At 42.9% G+C, this 19,040-nt stretch overlaps 1 protein-coding gene across 1 annotated transcript; it reads right to left on the minus strand.

Moving 5' to 3' along the window:
• Nucleotides 1–1,505: 1,505 nt before the first annotated feature.
• On the minus strand, nt 1,506–15,965 carry kcnv1 (potassium voltage-gated channel modifier subfamily V member 1). Its single transcript, XM_062992104.1, has 2 exons — nt 15,023–15,965; nt 1,506–2,165 (listed from the first exon to the last, which is right to left on the minus strand). Exons 1-2 carry the CDS (start codon nt 15,963–15,965, stop codon nt 1,645–1,647), a joined length of 1,464 nt encoding a protein of 487 aa, XP_062848174.1. The 3' UTR covers nt 1,506–1,644.
• Nucleotides 15,966–19,040: the final 3,075 nt, after the last annotated feature.

Raw genomic sequence — 19,040 nt, forward strand, 5'->3', positions numbered from 1 at the left:
TACTGTTGAACCACAATAGATTGTTCATTGAAATAATTACTTTCTGCTTTGAAATGGAAATGAAAGCATATACAAAAGCAAAACAATAGTAACAACATCTTTGATCATTGGCATTAAAAGCCTATTGCACTTCTCAGAAATTACTGAAAAAATAGGGCCAGAAAAAACATGTCTAGTTCCATAACAGTATGACTTAAAGTACAAGGGCATCCAAATGCACTCCATAAATCATATATAAGCACTTTGGTGGTGCAGTCTATACAATTATTATAATAAAGGTAAGTGTGCAGCAGAGGAGTTTCTGGTCCTGTTTTGAATCTTGTGTTGAGAACCACTGTCTTAATGTATACATTTGTAAAATTAAGTAACATTATGTCAGGCATCTTGGTAAACAGGGCTCTCTGTAAACATGGCATGTACAACCCCAAATCAGAAAAAGTTGGGACAGTATGGAAAATGCAAATAAATTAAAAAGGCAGTGTTCCTTACATTTACTTTGACTTGTATTTGATTGCAAACAGTTTGAACCCAGATATTTCATGTTTTATCTGCTCAACTTCATTTCATTTGTTAATATACCTCCATTCCTGCATTTCAGGCCTGCAACACATTCCAAAAAAAGTTGGGACGGGGCAATTTAGAGCTAGTAATGAGGTGAAAAAACTAAATAATGATGTGATTCCAAACAGGTGATGTCAACAGGTGATTGTAATCATGGTTTGGTACAAAAGCAGCATCCAGAGTCTTTGATGAGCAAAGATGATCAGAGGATCTCCAGTTTGTCAACAAATGTGTTAGAAAAGTATTGAAATGTTTAAAAACAATGAACCTCAAAGAAATATTAGAAGTGATTCACATATTTCTCCCTCTACAGTGCATAATATCATTAAACCATTCAAGGAATCAGGAGGAATTTCAGTGCGTAAAGGGCAAGGGCGCATCTTGTCTGGGCTCGGATGCATCTAGGATGGACCATCACACAGTGGAAACGTGTATTGTGGTCAGATGAAACAGCATTCCAGGAAAAAAATGGATGCTGTGTGCTCTGGACCAAAGATGAAAAGGACCATAAAACCTGAAACACTAAATCGCATGGTATCCTCAGTGCCAAAAAGTCTTTTAAGTGTGGTGAAAAGGAATGGCAACATTACAAAGTGGTCAATGCTTTACTGTCCCAACTTTTTTTGGAATGTGTTGCAGGTCTGGAATGCAAGCAGTGAAAAAAATAAGTCAAAGTAAATGTAGGAAACTGTGTGTTTTTTATTATTTGCATTTTCCATGCTGTCCCAACTTTTTCTGATTCTGGGTTTTACATAAAACAAGCATTACATCCCTTTTCAGGTTTAATTGACTTGTGGGGTCAGTGTGATGTTTAGGGCACCAAGGATGCTTTAATAAGAAACAAAAATACACAAAAAGGAAACAGTGGTAAAAAAATAAGCACAAGCTTTATTCTGAAATGGCTTAACTGTACTGATATAAAACACAGTAAATATTACCATTAACATTACATGAAATTAAATAGCTCTATGATCACAACTTTGTTTTTCTTTGAATTAAATATATGACAGAAGTAAGAATTCTGATATTAGTGAGTATTAAGTAAATGTATGTTTTGCAGTATTTTCCTTGTCATCAGCTGTATTACCACCAGACATCATCTCCTATGCTGCTGCGTGTACTTGCTCTCCTTCTACCCTGCAGCCGCATCAGTTCTAGCACACTCCGGGCATAAGCATCGCGCAGATTGATCCCCGTCGCTGACTGAGTCCCATCTGAGGTGGAGTTACGTGTCAGGCGTTTTAGTGCCTCTCCATGCCTTAGGGCTGCCTCCTTCATCTTCAGTGTAAAGTAGCAGGCTGAGAAACGGTCATTGATAATGGCTATGGGAAGGGCAAGAATGAGAATGCCTGAAAGAATGCAGATGAAAGCCATGACCTTGCCAATGGTAGTGTCTGGACGAATATCCCCGTAACCCACTGTAGTCATGGACGTTGTGGCCCACCACCAGGCGCATGGTACGTTGACGAAGGTCGTCTCTGGCACGTCATGCTCAATTGCGTATTCCAACATGGCAAAGATGGAAATGCCTACAGAGAGGAAGAGCATCAGCAGGCCAACTTCTTCATAACACTGGGCGATTGTCATGCCCAAAGACTTCAAACCTGAAGAAGAAAGTAAGCCACATGTCATAAACAAGTCATATCACATTAACAACAATTTAGAAATAGCCATAATAGGCATACACTATATGACAAAAAGTATGTGGACACCTGACCATGAGTTTGTTGGACATCCAATTTTAAACCACTGGTATAATTGTGAAATACCCTTGCAGCTATAACAGCCTCCCTTTCTCTGTGAAGGCTTTCCAGAACATTTTGGAGTGTGTCTATGGGAAAAAATAGTTCTTACATAGGCAGGAAAATCTATGGCAGACAAGAGTCAGAACAGCGGATTGGGCGTAACGTTATTATTACTGTTTGCTCCTTTTTCTCAACACTTGTGCTCGATTTACACTGAAGATATATTTAGTAAATAACTACATGTCCGCGCATGCATGCGCTTGTGTTCATTTCCGGTGGAACTGATAAAAAATTTTGATTTTGAAAAATTAAAAGACGAGCCGTTTTTCAGTTTCTGCTTGTTAGCTCACAGCTAACGCTAGCCAGTGTGGCTCTTCACTCGTCTCTCTGTGTTATCACCAGTGAGCACCCCACAGCCAATCAGCGAGCTCCAACCGCCTACCCCTCCCACCCCTCCCTTACTGTGGATGCGCGCATGTCCTAAAGTCTCAGTTTTCAAGGTAAACAAACCTGAAGCAGAAATTTGGCGCTTCACATTTAAAAAATACCGTCACCATTTTTGAATACTGTCACCATTTTTAAATACCGCGGTATACGGTAATATCGTCATACCGCCCAACCCTACAGTGTAGTACACAAATAATACAATAAAGCAAACATTTACACAATTACACGTGTATGCATCCTGTTTTAAAAGTAAAATTAAGTGGAAGGTGGATTAACTTGAATGCATCTTGAAACAGTAGCTAAAACTTTCAGCTGAAGATATCTATAAATAATTTAACCTTGTACATATGTCTTTTACTGAATTATAAACCTTGAGGCAAAAACGTCAGTGTGTAATTATAGATCTGTGTGAAAAGCTGTGAAGGTTTCACACTTTGAAATGACATGGCATTATGTGATTTTCTTGTACCTGTTTATAAACCACACTGAATAAATTTACAGTTTTGCAGTGCAACTTGTATATTTGTACGAGTATAATTAGTTTAATTTTACTGTGTGACTGACTGAATCCTAAGTAATTTTTTCCCAATTCTACTTTCCTCTGGTTTCTCAGTCATAACCACAAAGATAAAATTTTGAAGAAAAGTTCCAGGGGAATTTTGTAAAATGCACTAAAGCAAAAAATATGCTTAAATTTTTAATTTGCTTTAAAGTTTATTTAACTGAGAAAAGTACAAAGAAAAGATTTCCCATGTTTCACTGACCAGCTTAATTGTATTTTCTAAATATACCGATCAACCATAACATTAAAACCACCTCCTTGTCAGACTGTCCACTTTATCAGCTCCACTCACCATATAGGAGCACTTTGTAGTTCTACAATGACTGACTGTAGTCCATCTGTTTCTCAGCATGCTTTGTTAGCCCCCTTTCATGCTGTTCTTCAATAGTCAGGACTCTCCCAGGACCACTACAGAGTAGGTATTATTTAGGTGGTGGATCATTCTCAGCACTGCAGTGACACTGACATGGTGGTGGTGTGTTAGTGTGTGTTGTGCTGGTATGAGTGGATAAGACACAGCAATGCTGCTGGAGTTTTTAAACACCTCACTGTCACTGCTGGACTGAGAATAGTCCACCAACCAAAAATATATCCTGCCAACAGCGCAGGACAGGGCAGCGTCCTGTGACCACTGATGAAGGTCTATAAGATGACCAACTCAAACAGCAGCAATAGATGAGCGATCATCTCTGACTTTACATCTACAAGGTGGACCAACTAGGTAGGAGTGTCTAATAGAGTGGACAGTGAGTGGACACGTATTTAAAAACTCCAGCAGCGCTGCTGTGTCTGATCCACTCATACCAGCACAACACACACTAACACACCACCACCATGTCAGTGTCACTGCAGTGCTGAGAATAATCCACCACCTAAATAATACCTGCTCTGTGGTGGTCCTGTGGGGGTCCTGACCATTGAAGAACAGTGTGAAAGCAGGTTTAAAAAGTATGTAGAGAAATAGATGGACTACAGTCAGTAATTGTAGAACTTCAAAGTGCTTCTATATGGTAAGTGGAGATGATAAAATGGACAGTAAGTGTAGAAACAATGAGGTAGTTTTAATGTTATGGCTGCTCAGTGTATATACACATTAAGAATTTAATGCCTGCAACACATTTCAAATAGTTAAGACAGAATCATGAATGCCAATGCATTACATCACTCCCTATTAATCACACTATTAAATGGTTTAGAAACTGAGGATTGTAATTGTTCCAGTTTTGCAGGTGGAATTTTTGTCCATTCTTGACTCAGTAGTCTGTGTTTGCCATTGTCTGATTCATCTCGTCATGATGCACCATACATTTTCAATAGGATACAGATCTGGACTGCAGACAAGCCAGTCAGACACATGTACTCTGTGTCTACGAAGCCATGCTGTTGTAGCACATGCACCATGAAGCCTGGCATTGTCTTGCTGAAATACAGGCATTGTCTTGCTGGATTACAGTACTGTGAGAGTATATTGTTATAGGGTTAAGAGCCTTGCTCAGGGGCCCAACAGTGGCAATCTGGCAGTGGTGGGGCTGGAACCAGCGACCTTTCCTTTACTAGTCCAGTACCTTTACCACTAGGCTACAACTGCTATAACTATAATTATGTCTCACAAGACCATTCATTTTTAACCGTCTTTATAAAAGCTTATGCATTCGCTATAAATATAAATACATATTAGCCAAAATAATTCTGATTAACCCACTTCTGCTGAAGGTAAATAATATCATTTTATGAGTTTAATGTTACCAGGTGTTACGAGGTATCCAGATATCCAGTACAGTATCTAATACAATGCTGGTATTTAGCTCTTTACACGGCCTTGCACCTTCATATCTTAGAAGCCTGCTTACATCATATTCTCCAGCTTGGCCTCTTCGCTCTTCCACCCTGCATCTGCTCAAAGTTCCACCTTCTAAATTATGTACATTTGGTGACAGGGCATTCAGTGTCGCTGGCCCCAAAATGTGGAATAGTCTCCCTCATGAGTTACGTGCTTGTTAATCTGCAGCCGTGTTCAAAACCCGTCGAAAAACCCATCCTTTCCATCTGGCTTTTGGGTGACCCAGAACTGTGCCACATGTATAGCGTTTCCATGTGTTAGGGTGCCTGCAACGGCTGGTGAAAATACCATCAGCTCCCAGCGTCGCAGGCGTTACAGAACAACAAAGAGCTTGGCCTCAAATAGCAGGCCAGCTCGTTAGGGGCGAACGACCTGCACCTGTGATCTCCCTATTTAAGGGGGCGTCGCCAGGTTGCAGGCGACGCACCTTTATCTTTTGTTCCCACTCAATGACTGCACAAGTCGCTTCTTTTATAGGGACAGTTTCGGTACCCCGGGCGCTAAATAGGGCGGTCGGGTGTGTAAGTCGTAAGACTGAGGTATTGTAGGGTTTTGGTTCTATTTATAGGGAAAGATTGGTGCGACTTCGTGCAGCCCTCGCGCTGCCGTTTGTTTGCGGCGTTTTGCATTAAAAACCCCTTCTGTGCGGTTAGCTTGTGGCTAATGGTAGCCCCGCAACCGCTTTTCACAAGCCTTTTATAGCCTGAACTTTCAGGTGGGTTCATCACTGCCGGGTTGGCCGTGTGGACTAAGCCATAGCGTCATCCACTTTTACAGTCCCGGTTCGAATCCACGCTGCAGTTAGCGACCTCCCTTTTTTCTAACTTCAGATCGGTTTCTTCCCAGCGGCACGAACTTACCGCTGGTGACAATACCGGTTCGGCTGTAGTCCCAGTTACCTGATTAATTTCACTTTAGCGATCCCGGAAGATTATCCTGGAATCTGTCGCCCTCAGCGCTTCTTTTAAGCACGAGGGCGCCTTTGTTTACTCGCTGTTAAATAGCGCAGCGAGCAGCGCGAACGCCTCTCATTCAGGCGATCCAGGTTCGCGCCTCGCGCTTTTGCTTTCGTTTTCCATTATTCTTTTTTCTCTTTTTCAGTTGCCTGCGGCGCCAGCGGCTTCACTCGGGAATTCTGCCCGAGTTGTTTTCTGTGCCTGTTTTTGTGTTTTGATTATTATTTATTGTTAAATAAAAGAACACCTTTCTCCACATCTTTGGGTCCCTAGTCTCTCTCATTATAACAGAAAGGTGCGTCCCGTAATATGGACCCAGCGGAGAACCCCCATATTTCTGACGTTCTACGTCACCAGGGGATGGCCTTAGGGAGACACGAGCTGGCACTCAATGAGCTGGCCAACCATTTGACCGAAATTGTCCAGCTACTACCTACACTGGGTGCCAGTCCTGACCGCCAGACCCCGCCTTCTCCCGTGTACCCTACAACTACCACAGGTGTAGAGACCCCCATTCCGCCCCCCGAACGTTTTTCGGGGGAGGCAAAAAAATGTAGGGGATTTCTCCTGCAGTGCTCCCTCACCTTTGAGCTGCAGCCTTCCCGTTTTCCATCTGAGCGCTCAAAGGTCGCGTATATTATTTCACTGCTCACCGGCAAAGCCCTAGAGTGGGCCACTGCTCTCTGGGAGCAGGACGCCCCCGAGTGTGCCTCAGAGCTCGCCTTCAAGGAGGCGCTGAAGGACACTTTCTTCCACCCAACGGGAGGAAGAGAGGCTGGCCCGCGTTTGCTTGAGCTGTCCCAAGGAGGACGCTCCGTCGCTGAGTATGTGATTGAGTTTCGCACTCTAGCAGCCGAATGTGGTTGGGATGAGGGGGCGCTGCTTGCCATTTTCCATCGCGGCCTGGGGGAGAAAATTAAGGATGAGCTGGCCACTCGTGAGCTCCCCACCACACTTAAGGCCTTTTACACACTGGCCACTTCAATCGACACTAGACTCCAACAGCGAGCTCGGGAGCGAGGGTCTCATCCACCCTTTGTCCGGCCTCAGAGCTCGCCCCGGCCCGTGTTCCGTGACCAGGATCCCGAGCCCATGCAACTGGGATTGACCCGGGGGCCCACACCACCATTTTTCGACTCTCCCTCGAGGGGCCGGGCTCGGTTAAACGAGTAGGCCACTCTCGAGGCAGGGAGTCGAGGGTGGGCCGATCCATAATCCCTGATCATGGTCTGTCCCTTGCCACAGTGTTGCTCTGGGGCTCGGGCAACACGGAACTCCGGGTCTGTGTCGATTCAGGTGCGGTGGAGAGCTTTATTGATCGCCGCCTGGTACACAGATTGGGGATTGAGCTCCAGCCGTTACGGATACCCATAGCGGTTCACGCTGTGGATGACCGAGCGGTAGCCGGGAGTCCCATAACTCATCAGACGCGTCCTCTCACAATGCGTCTGGGAAACCATGAGGAGCGGATCACCTTTTTGGTGACCCAGGTCCCCCAGCTCCAAGTGGTCCTGGGACACTCATGGCTCAGGAAGCATAATCCCCAAATTGATTGGGTAACCGGGTCAATCTTTGCCTGGGGAACAAGGTGTCAGGACGCATGCTTGCTGCCAGCCAGTATGTCGTCGACACCGCTATCGTCTAGTGCGATAACCCCTGATCTGGCCCGGGTACCGCCTGTGTACCATGACCTACATGAGGTCTTTAGCAAGTCTCGGGCGCGGGACTTGCCCCCCCACAGACCCTTTGATTGTGCAATAAATTTGCTTCCTGGTACTTCTCCGCCTAGGGGGCGCCTTTTCTCCCTGTCGGGCCCGGAGAGGGTAGCCATGGAGGAGTACGTTAAGGAAGCACTCCAACAGGGGTTTATCCGTCCTTCGTCCTCCCCAGCTGGGGCAGGGTTCTTCTTTGTGGGGAAGAAGGACGGAACCTTACGCCCCTGTATTGACTATCGGGGTCTGAATGACATCACGATCAAGGATCGGTATCCGCTGCCGCTGATGGCCACGGCGTTTGAAGCCCTTCAGCGGGCTTCCATTTTTACGAAGCTCGATCTACGCAGCGCGTATAACCTGATCCGGATCAGGCGGGGGGATGAATGGAAGACTGCGTTCATTACGCCCACGGGACACTACGAATATCGAGTGATGCCCTTTGGGTTAATGAATGCCCCCGCGGTCTTCCAACGCTTTATCAATGAGGCTTTGCGAGAAGCCCTTGATAGATACGTCTATGTGTACCTAGACGATATCTTAATTTTTAGTCGGTCCATCGAAGAACATGTGAGGCACGTCCGCCGGGTTCTCCAGCTTTTGCTCGACCATCATCTGTTCGTCAAGCTGGAGAAGTCCGTTTTCCATGCCCCATCTATTTCATTTTTGGGGTTCATCGTTTCTCAGGGTGCCCTCCGTATGGATCCGGCTAAAGTTAAGTCTGTGAAGGACTGGCCAACTCCTTGTTCCGTACGCCAAGTGCAAAGATTCCTGGGCTTTGCAAATTTTTTTTAGGCGATTCATTCGGGACTTTAGTACGGTCGCCGCTCCTTTGACGGTCCTAACTGGTAAGAGACCGTTTAAATGGACGATGTAGGCCCAGCAAGCCTTCAATAGGCTGAAGACTCTCTTAACCACTGCTCCGGTTTTGCAGTTACCCGATCCAGAGGAACCTTTAATTGTGGAAGTGGATGCCTCTGATGTCGGGGTTGGGGCAGTGTTGTCCCAGAGAGTGGGCTCTGAAAAGAAGCTCCACCCTTGCGCCTTCTTCTCGCATCGTCTAACTCCTGCCGAGCGTAATTACCCGGTAGGAGATAAGGAGCTTTTGGCCATCAAGCTAGCGCTTGATGAGTGGCGACATTGGCTCGAAGGGGCTAAACATCCCTTCCTGATCTGGACAGACCACAAAAACTTGTCGTTTATCCAGCAGGCCAAGAGGATGAACTCCCGCCAGGCTCGGTGGTCTCTTTTTTTTAGTCGCTTCCACTTCACCCTGTCTTATAGACCAGGGTCTAAGAATGGTAAGCCTGATGCCTTGTCCAGGCAGTGGGAGTCGACCAGACCTGAGACCGAGCCTGAACCCATTATCCCCCCGAGCCAGATTGTTGCTCCTATAACATGGGGCATATCTAAAATTGTCAGGGACGCTCAAACTGTGGAGCCCGACCCCGGTGGAGGTCCACCTGATCGGCTGTTTGTTCCATCTACAGTCCGTCATCAGGTGTTTGAATGGGCCCATGCGTCCCCATTTGCGGCTCACCCAGGAGTCTCTAAGACCCTGGAATTGTTGCGCCGAAGGTTTTGGTGGCCGAGGATGGAGAGTCAGGTCAAGGACTTTGTCCGCGCCTGCGCTGTCTGTGCTACTAATAAAAGCACTAGAGAGCGTCCACGGGGACTCCTCCATCCATTACCAGTACCTTCAAGGCCGTGGTCCCATCTGGCACTGGATTTTGTTACGGGCTTGCCCAGATCCAGGGGATTCACGGTGGTACTGGTGATTGTTGACCGGTTCACCAAGTCTTGCCTTTTCGTTCCGCTACCCAAGCTACCGTCGGCCATGGCCACCGCTCAGGCTATACTGCAACATGTGGTAAGAGCACATGGGGTCCCATCTGACATTGTGTCGGACCGGGGCCCGCAGTTTATAAGTCAGACCTGGCGGGCCTTTTGCCAACTTCTTGGGGCGACGGCTAGCTTATCCTCGGGGTATCACCCCGAGTCCAACGGGCAGTCGGAACGAGTTATCCAAGATCTAGGCAAGATGCTTCGGTGCCTTACTGCAGGCAATCCAGCCACCTGGGCGGATAAATTGTTGTGGGCTGAATTCGCCCACAATAACCTGCACCATGCCGCACTTGGAATGTCACCGTTTGAGGCACAGTTCGGGTACCCCCCTCCGTTGTTTCCGGATCAGGAACAAGAGGTTGCGGTCCCAACTGTGCAGCATCATATCCGTCGCTGCCGTGCCGCCTGGCGAAAAGCAAGACAGGCTCTTCTAACCTCGCAACGCTCCATGAAGCGTAATGCTGATCGCAGGCGACAGCCGGCTCTCACGTTCCGGCCGGGCCAACGAGTTCTCCTGTCGACGAGGGATCTCCCCGTCAAAGGTACCACTCACAAGCTGGCACCAAGGTACATTGGCCCGTTCAAGGTGGTTAGACGGATAAATCCGGTGACATATAGGTTGGAGCTGCCTCCCAGGATGAAGGCACACCCAACCTTTCATGTCTCCCAACTTCGCCCATTTGCGTGCGAGGGAGCTAGACCCCCCCCCCAACCTCCCGCCCCTCGTATCATCCAGGGTGCCCCTGCATTCACGGTTCGCCGCCTCCTGGATAGCAGGAAGGTGCAGGGTAGCACCCAATACTTGGTGGATTGGGAAGGTTACGGCCCCGAGGAGCGTTCATGGGTACCGGCTCGCCAGATCCTGGACCCTGAACTGATCCGCGAGTTCCGACGGAACCGGACCGCGGGTCTTGGGACCTCGGGAGCTGTCCCTAGAGGGGGGGGTACTGTTAGGGTGCCTGCGACGGCTGGTGAAAATACCATCAGCTCCCAGCGTCGCAGGCGTTACAGAACAACAAAGAGCTTGGCCTCAAATAGCAGGCCAGCTCGTTAGGGGCGAACGACCTGCACCTGCGATCTCCCTATTTAAGGGGGCGTCGCCAGGTTGCAGGCGACGCACCTTTATCTTTTGTTCCCACTCAATGACTGCACAAGTCGCTTCTTTTATAGGGACAGTTTCGGTACCCCGGGCGCTAAATAGGGCGGTCGGGTGTGTAAGTCGTAAGACTGAGGTATTGTAGGGTTTTGGTTCTATTTATAGGGAAAGATTGGTGCGACTTCGTGCAGCCCTCGCGCTGCCGTTTGTTTGCGGCGTTTTGCATTAAAAACCCCTTCTGTGCGGTTAGCTTGTGGCTAATGGTAGCCCCGCAACCGCTTTTCACAAGCCTTTTATAGCCTGAACTTTCAGGTGGGTTCATCACTGCCGGGTTGGCCGTGTGGACTAAGCCATAGCGTCATCTACTTTTACAGTCCCGGTTCGAATCCACGCTGCAGTTAGCGACCTCCCTTTTTTCTAACTTCAGATCGGTTTCTTCCCAGCGGCACGAACTTACCGCTGGTGACAATACCGGTTCGGCTGTAGTCCCAGTTACCTGATTAATTTCACTTTAGCGATCCCGGAACATTATCCTGGGATCTGTCGCCCTCAGCGCTTCTTTTAAGCACGAGGGCTCCTTTGTTTACTCGCTGTTAAATAGCGCAGCGAGCAGCGCGAACGCCTCTCATTCAGGCGATCCAGGTTCGCGCCTCGCGCTTTTGCTTTCGTTTTCCATTATTCTTTTTTCTCTTTTTCAGTTGCCTGCGGCGCCAGCGGCTTCACTCGGGAATTCTGCCCGAGTTGTTTTCTGTGCCTGTTTTTGTGTTTTGATTATTATTTATTGTTAAATAAAAGAACACCTTTCTCCGCATCTTTGGGTCCCTAGTCTCTCTCATTATAACACCATGCTTGTAAATGTGTATTCTTACTTGTATTTTTTTCTTCTTTTTTCCTTTATTTTTATTGTACAGTGCCTTGGATGTCATGAGAGGCACTTTTCAAATACAATTTTATATTATTTATTATTATTATTATTATTATATACTGTACCAGACTTTACCATGCTTCATTATTAAATACTGGCCTTAAGGTAAGTACTAGATGATTTTCCATTCAGTTTTATTCTCTCAATTCTACTTTGGCTTTAAAAGCATCACAGCTCAGAATAAACACTAACTGTTCAAAGACATTGCGGGCACTGCAGGCTGATTACATGTTTTTAAACTTCATTATTGCGGTCGTGTTATCAGATTAAGTACAGGCGAGGACAAACACCCTCAGCTTGCAGATAGTCTCACGTTATATTAAAATGTGATGAAAATAATATCAGCATGGCAGCTGGAGGCTGGTCGCTTTCTGATTTATATTTCTGTGTTCCTGCAATAATAACATGATTTGTTTTCAAATGAATTCTTACAATGTCTGCTCATAAATGTGTTTGATGCCAGAGTGGAAGTGCTTTGCCTTTATGAAAGCTGTTTTATGTGTAATTAATTCATTAAATCAATAGATTGTTAGAGTGATTAATGATATGCTTAACCCATTCAGTTCTCACATGATTTTAACATTTTATGTTTTACATTACATACAATTTTAAGCTTTCTACTCAAAATGCAAAATGAATATTAATTTATATAAATGAATGTATATATTTTATTTATATTTCTTATAAAATAATCTAAATGAAAAAGTAGAATATTTTATGAAAAAAAAAAAAACATCTGGAAGTTGGACTTTGGATCAGCAAAATTAGAAGCTGATTTCTCATAACCATCTAAATGTATATGAGATAATGTCACACATACCCCCCACACAAACATATCTATAAAAAGCAGTGGCAGCTGCTGGTCTTTCAAAGAGGGGAAGCTCATTGTCGGCTTACATCATAAAATTTGTCAATTTATTTATACATAAATTCTGCCCTCCGTTCCTTTTCAAGAAAATGGCCTGAAATGGGTTGCAGTTTGTCTTTCGACTTCACTCGCAAAATCCGCAATGGGACTGAAGCTCCCAGTGACTAAGTGATGGTGTAGATCTCAAAATAGCTGTCAATCAAAACGGGATTCAGCCTTTCGACTGATCCTCCAATCATCTTGCAGAAGCTCCGTGTCCAGACCCGGGACAAAATCGTGGCATTTATCCGATGACCGGCGAGTTTTGAAGCAATGAAAAAAAAAAACGTTCCATGCAGTCCTGTTGAAGTTAATAGACGCTCAGCTTCTACGGGCAAATGCATTGACGCTACGGGAATGTATGAGAAGTTAACAAAATCGAGTCGATTTGTGATAAGTAGCTGATTCTGAACGAACTCGTCTTCGAGATGAACGTATTCTAGCGCATTTGTAGTCAATGAAATGTTAACACAACTGTACATATTTGACCATTTAATTTTTGACATTTTAGGGGAAGCTGAGCTTCCCTTGCAGTCTTAGAGAAATCGCCACTGATAAAAAGACTTCTGCATTGCACTACACCGATCAGCCATAACATTAAAATCACCTCCTTGTTTCTACACCTACTGTCCATTCTATCAGCTTCACCTACCATATAGGAGCACTTTGTAGTTCTACAATTACTAATGGTCCTGACCATCGAAGGACAGTGTGTAAGCAGGCTCTCTCTGAGAAGTGCTTCTATATGGTAAGTGGAGCTGAAAATTGGACAGTGAGTGTAGAAACAAGGAGGTGATTTTAATGTTATGGCTGATCAGTGTGTATAGCAACATCAAATAGTTTTGCTTTACAGTTCACTATTCTACCTAATGTATAAACAACTGCTTTTAGGTTAAATTACTTTAACTGTAGAAACAGCTTGTTTGTTTACATGTCATACATTGTTTTACATTAATCAATGACATGCATTTAGTTTACATTTATTCCACACTTAATGTGGAATACAATAAGGACCATTGGAAAAACAGACAGCAAGTATTAGCAAATCTGTCTTGACCAGCATTTAATTAAAACAAACCTAAGATATATTTCAAATATTGCAAAAATATTTCATGTTTTAACTAAACGATTTAATTTAATATATACTGCAACACATTCCAGGGGTGTGTTAACTACTGTGTTATATCATTTTTCCCTGTAAAAACATCTGTAGTAATTTAGGGAATAAGGACACCACAAGGTTTTACACTGATGCATATTGCTTATTCTTTTGCACCAGGCCTTTTAAATGTCTTGCTAAATTAAATGGAGATGTCTCTGAATGTGAAATAGTTTACATGAAAGTGCCAAAATACATTTGTATCCCTCAGCGTTTCAGAGTGTAGTTGATATATAGCTACTGATTTGTGTATTAGCGTTATACTCCATATGTGTTTACTGACAAGGGTTTACCAAGGGTTTTCTAAAATACTTCCTAGCGCATGTGGTTATATGCATTACAGAAGCATGTCGGTTTTTAATGCAGTATTGTCTGAGAGATCAAAGGTTTTTTGTTTGCTTTTGCACAAAGGAATTTGTAGATTCTTGAGATTTTTTATTATTGCTATAAACTATAGCTGGTGAAATCCCTAAATTTTTTGATTCTGTGTGTGGAGATACATGGTGGATTATTTGCTCACAAATTATTTTGCAAAGTGGCAATTTTGAAACCCATCCTAGCTTAAATGAGGTTCTCACTAACACTCCTTTATATACAATAATGTTTAGATGTTTTTTTTACATTTTACAGCATTGCTGGTCTTTTCTACTTTTATATTGTATTGCAGGCATCAAATTTAAAATTAGCACCATAAAGTTTATGAGATAAAGCATTAAATATTCACTTTTTCCATTAAAACACCTGTAAAAATTACTGCATTTTGTTGTCTCAATTATTTTGGAATTGTGCTTGTTAATATTCATTTTATCACTGTTTGATCATGTTTATTTTAAATAACTTTTGTTCCACAACATAATAATTTGTTAGATGTGAATATAGAGTTAGCCAACATTAAGTTTTAAAACTGTACTTTGTCTATACCATATGTGACCTAGAGAGGTTTAGGTATGCTGTTATGACCAACTTTGATTAATTCTGCACTTGTCAGTGGTTTCATGGTTGGACCTCAAAATTTAACAATATTATAATATAACTGCCAAAGGTCAAAAAGGTCACACTGTCCTGCTCTTTTTAAGGTTTTCTTTTTTACATCCAACAACATATTTGTAAAGGATGTTTTGTAATTAATGTGTAAAGATGCACAAATATCATATAAAATAGTCTTGCAGTGAGGATCTGATATCAACGTTATTCCTAAAAGTCTTCCAAGACATAAGTCTAACCACTTCTACTGTTCAAAAAGTTAAAAAAAATGGAGCTGTGTTACCTGTGGAATGTCGTCCGAGTTTCAGCATTCGGAGAGCCCTTAACAGCCTCAGAACCTGAACCACCCGGCCCACATTCTCCAACTCTGTGGTACCTCCATGCAGAGTCTCTACTGCAAGGGTGACATAAAAGGGCAGGATGGCCAACAGGTCAATGATATTCACTACACTCCTGCTGAACTTACATTTGTCCTTTACACACATAAACCTCAGCACCAGCTCCCCTGTGAACCAAACAATGCAGATGTATTCCAGGATATCCAACACGGTTGCACCAAGAACGGTGAAGTCCAAAGAGATCAGTGCCATGTTTACAATGGACACCACCAAAAAGAACATAGATAACATTCCAAATATCTTTGCTGCCTTTGAGGAATCGGGTTTCTCCATTAGATTCCAGAGACGCTGACGAAAATTCTGACATACTACTCCAGTGAAGTCCTCCTCCACATCCTCTATAACTTCTGTATCCTTATTGATATCTAGAGATTCCTTTATTTCCTTCTTGCGGTAATACCTGTCCTTGCAGCAGTTTTCTATGCAGAGTTCGTCAATGCCCCAGTATTCAATTTCTTGAAGAAAGGAGAATATGCATAGTTCCTCTCTAACATGTAGATGGCCTGTTTTGTAGAAGTTCATGATGTACTGGAAGGTTTGAGAATTCCGGTCAAAGAAAAACTCATTTTCCAGAAGGTCTGCATCATCACACAAGTCTAAAGCTGAGTCTCGGGTGGAAAGCGCCAGCTTGCCCAGGCGAGTCTCTGGGTAAGAAGCCAGCAACTCCTGGGAGAGAATGTAGCGGCTTCCTCCAACATTAATGATAAAGAAGTCCAGTGGATTGTCAGAAGGTGGAGGGGGTTCACTGTAGAATACACTGGAATTCAGGGACAACACTGACTCAGTGTCTCCACAGAACTCTGCTGCACTTGACGCATCACTGATCATAGTGCTCTTGATGTTGTATGACCTTGACAAAAACAAAGAGACATTTAATATTAATATTTAATTTTTGATCACAGAGTAAAAATACAGTAAATTCAGCTTCACTACTGCTAACAGATGCAGCCTACAATTCTGTAGACAAACATTAATAGTAAATTGCAGATCTACGTTCCCTTTAACATGACACTCTCATAGAATACTGTTTTAGTGCTTTTCACAACAGTGAATAGAGGGCACTTCTAACTGTGTGGGATGTAGTTGTGAAATACAAACCTTTGATTATACCTCTTATATAGTAAAAACTACACGGCTACACTGTTTCCTACCTGCATTTCTCTTGGAACTGTGATGCTAGGCTAAAGCATAATGCCATTATAGTTCCAATGAAGAAAACTAAACTGCATTCTTACTGCAAAACAATAGTAGAGATCAGCTTCAAGCTTTGTTATGGAATCATGTCCTTTTGTCTTGCCAAATATGGCCAGTTTCACTTAACTGACACCCTGCACCTTGACAGTTACCTGCACCTTGTTGAGGAGTAATTCGCTCCAGGTGGAAGGGTTTATTTCACACTGTTTCCAACCTGCATTTCTCTTGGAACTGTGATGCCAGGCTCAGTCTGGAAAAGTTTTCTGCTAAAGCATAATGCCAGCTTACATTTATCTTTGTCTGGGAACTCAGCCGATCGAACAAAACTACATTTCAAGCCAATTCTACTAAACTGATGAATCTGGGTCAAAGACAAAGCCCGCCAATTTTGCGTCAAAAGATTACATTCCTCAAACAATCTTTAAGACTGACTTTGTTTTGTTTAGACATTTCTTAAACATTTGATATTAGTGCTTTTCACTACCATCAATACAGGGCACTTCTAACTGTGTGGGATGTAGCTGTGAAATACAAACCTTTGTTTATACATTTTATATAGTTACCTAGAAGCAACAACAGCTCAACCAAGAAAAGCTGGGTGACAAATTTAATGAACAGGACTACCAAGTGTTGAAGCAGATAAAAATTATGCTCCACTGCAACATTGGGAGGGTAATTTATGCTTTACCAATTTACAGTCTTATAGAAAAATCTGAGTAGTTGATACCAGGGTAATCTGGCGAAGAAGAAGTAATTATTGGTGGTTGCTCTTCACAGTTTAGCTGGGCAACTTAGTTCCAGTAAAGAAAACTAAACTGCATTGTTACTGCAAAACAATAGTAGAGATCAGCTAGGAGCTTGGTAATGGAATCATGTCCATTTGCCTTGCCAAATATGCCTGCACCTTGACAGTTACCTGCACCTTGTTGAGGAGTAATACACCCCAGATGGAGGTGTTGCTGTTTATCAGGGTTTCTTTCACACAGATTTGCCGGCTACACTGTTTCCAACCTGCATTTCTTTTGGAACTGTGATGCCAGGCTCAGTCTGGTAAAGTTTTTGCTAAAGCATAATGCCAGCTTACATTTATCTTTGTCTGGGAACTAACAAAACTACATTTTAAGCCAATTCTACTAAACTGATTAATCTGGGTCAAAGGCATAGCCTGCCAATTTTGTGTATGAAGATTACATGACATTCTTCAAACAATCTTCAAGGCTGACTTTGTTTTGCTTAGACATTTCTTAAACATTTGATATTACAGAATTGCAATTAATATTTTAGTCTTCTCAAATTTGAGCTGTATTTCTCCTTCTTTTAGTGAATAAGCACATTTCCTGAATGATTTTCTCCTTCACAACCCTGACTGAGTAATCTTTCATCAAACAGAGCAAAAGGCAAGAAGCCTGTAGTGATGACCTACTTCCTCGAAGCTGCTCATCGAGATTTAAATATTTTAGCTACCCTGCCTAATTAATTAATACAATGATTCTATTCTTGTAATCATTAATTCTCATTTGTAAGTTGTTCTCTATGATACTGTCAAAATGGTAATGATGAGCCCTGCATGTTTAATCATGCAATGAATGAAAGAGCATTAAAGAGATCATGGAGCAAACTACTACGTGTCCAAAGGCACATGGGCCATTATAAATGCATGTCACATTAAAATGTTCATCCTTTCATACATATTTAACCAGCATCTACAATCAGAAGAAAACCAGTGACTGAGTCTCAGGGTCTACTGGGGATTTCATTTAAATCTGGTTTGCATAATTCCACCCTCACAGTCAAATGTAACTTGTGCATCCAAATATGTTCACTGGAGTATGAGAACAATGTTTTCTGCACCTGATAAAGTAATAATGTTTTAAGTGGAAATTTCAGTGTAAATATAAATGAGATTGACTTAGATATGAAAAATTTCAAACTGAATTGAGGGCAGTCATGTCATGTTTGGCTACTTCTAATATCAAAAAGGCTGTTTGATGCCAGATAATAATAATAATACATGCATTGCTGCAGTAACTAAAAAAATGCAAACATTAAAAAATTACAGTACTTTATAATGTTATTATACATAATTAATGTTTATCCTACTCCATCAGAAGTTAATGTTCCAGAAGATAAAGTGATGCTCATCTTTGCTTTTCCATTTTGATGAGAGCAGATTTGATCTTGTTGATGATAATCCACTGCATTATTGGCGATATTCCGTCTATGAGAATACGCAACGCGGTGCACGAGCTCTGAGGACAGTTCTACTGCGCGCGCTCACCTCCACGCGCTTTCTGAAGCTCTGGGGCTTGTGCGTGCTGGTGTCTGACGATTCCTGAACGATTCGTTTTGAACGACGAATCAGAGGAATCGATTCTTAAACACAAATTCATTCATTATTTTTCTGTGTACCACGATTAGCCTACACTTAACAATGAAATTACTGAACTTTTACAAGTAAAAGTGGTATTTGGCGCCATCTGCTGGTTATTAATTAAACTTATTTCACTTAATTTTATTGTTAAGAAGCTCTCTTGTTTTTGGAGGTGACGCGTCCTAAAACGTCACCATAGTTATTGTTATTTACAGAACGACTTAAAGATTAAAGTTTTAGTCTTTATTTCTTAGTCCTTGTGAGCCACATCAATTCTAAGTAAAAGAAAAATACTGTGAACGTGAGAGTTATTTTCAAATCATTCGTTATTTTACACA

The sequence above is a fragment of the Trichomycterus rosablanca genome, chromosome 3, assembly GCF_030014385.1.
Source record: "Trichomycterus rosablanca isolate fTriRos1 chromosome 3, fTriRos1.hap1, whole genome shotgun sequence".
NCBI lineage: Eukaryota > Metazoa > Chordata > Actinopteri > Siluriformes > Trichomycteridae > Trichomycterus > Trichomycterus rosablanca.

What these genes read in the sequence shown, in the direction of transcription:
- kcnv1 (XM_062992104.1), bottom strand. Translation starts at nt 15,965, where the DNA reads ATGATCAGTGATGCGTCAAGTGCAGCAGAGTTCTGTGGAGACACTGAG. An exon ending in ACTCGGACGACATTCCACAG is followed by an intron (nt 2,166 to 15,022) that starts GTAACACAGCTC and finishes TTTCTTCTTCAG; the next exon opens with GTTTGAAGTCTTTGGGCATG.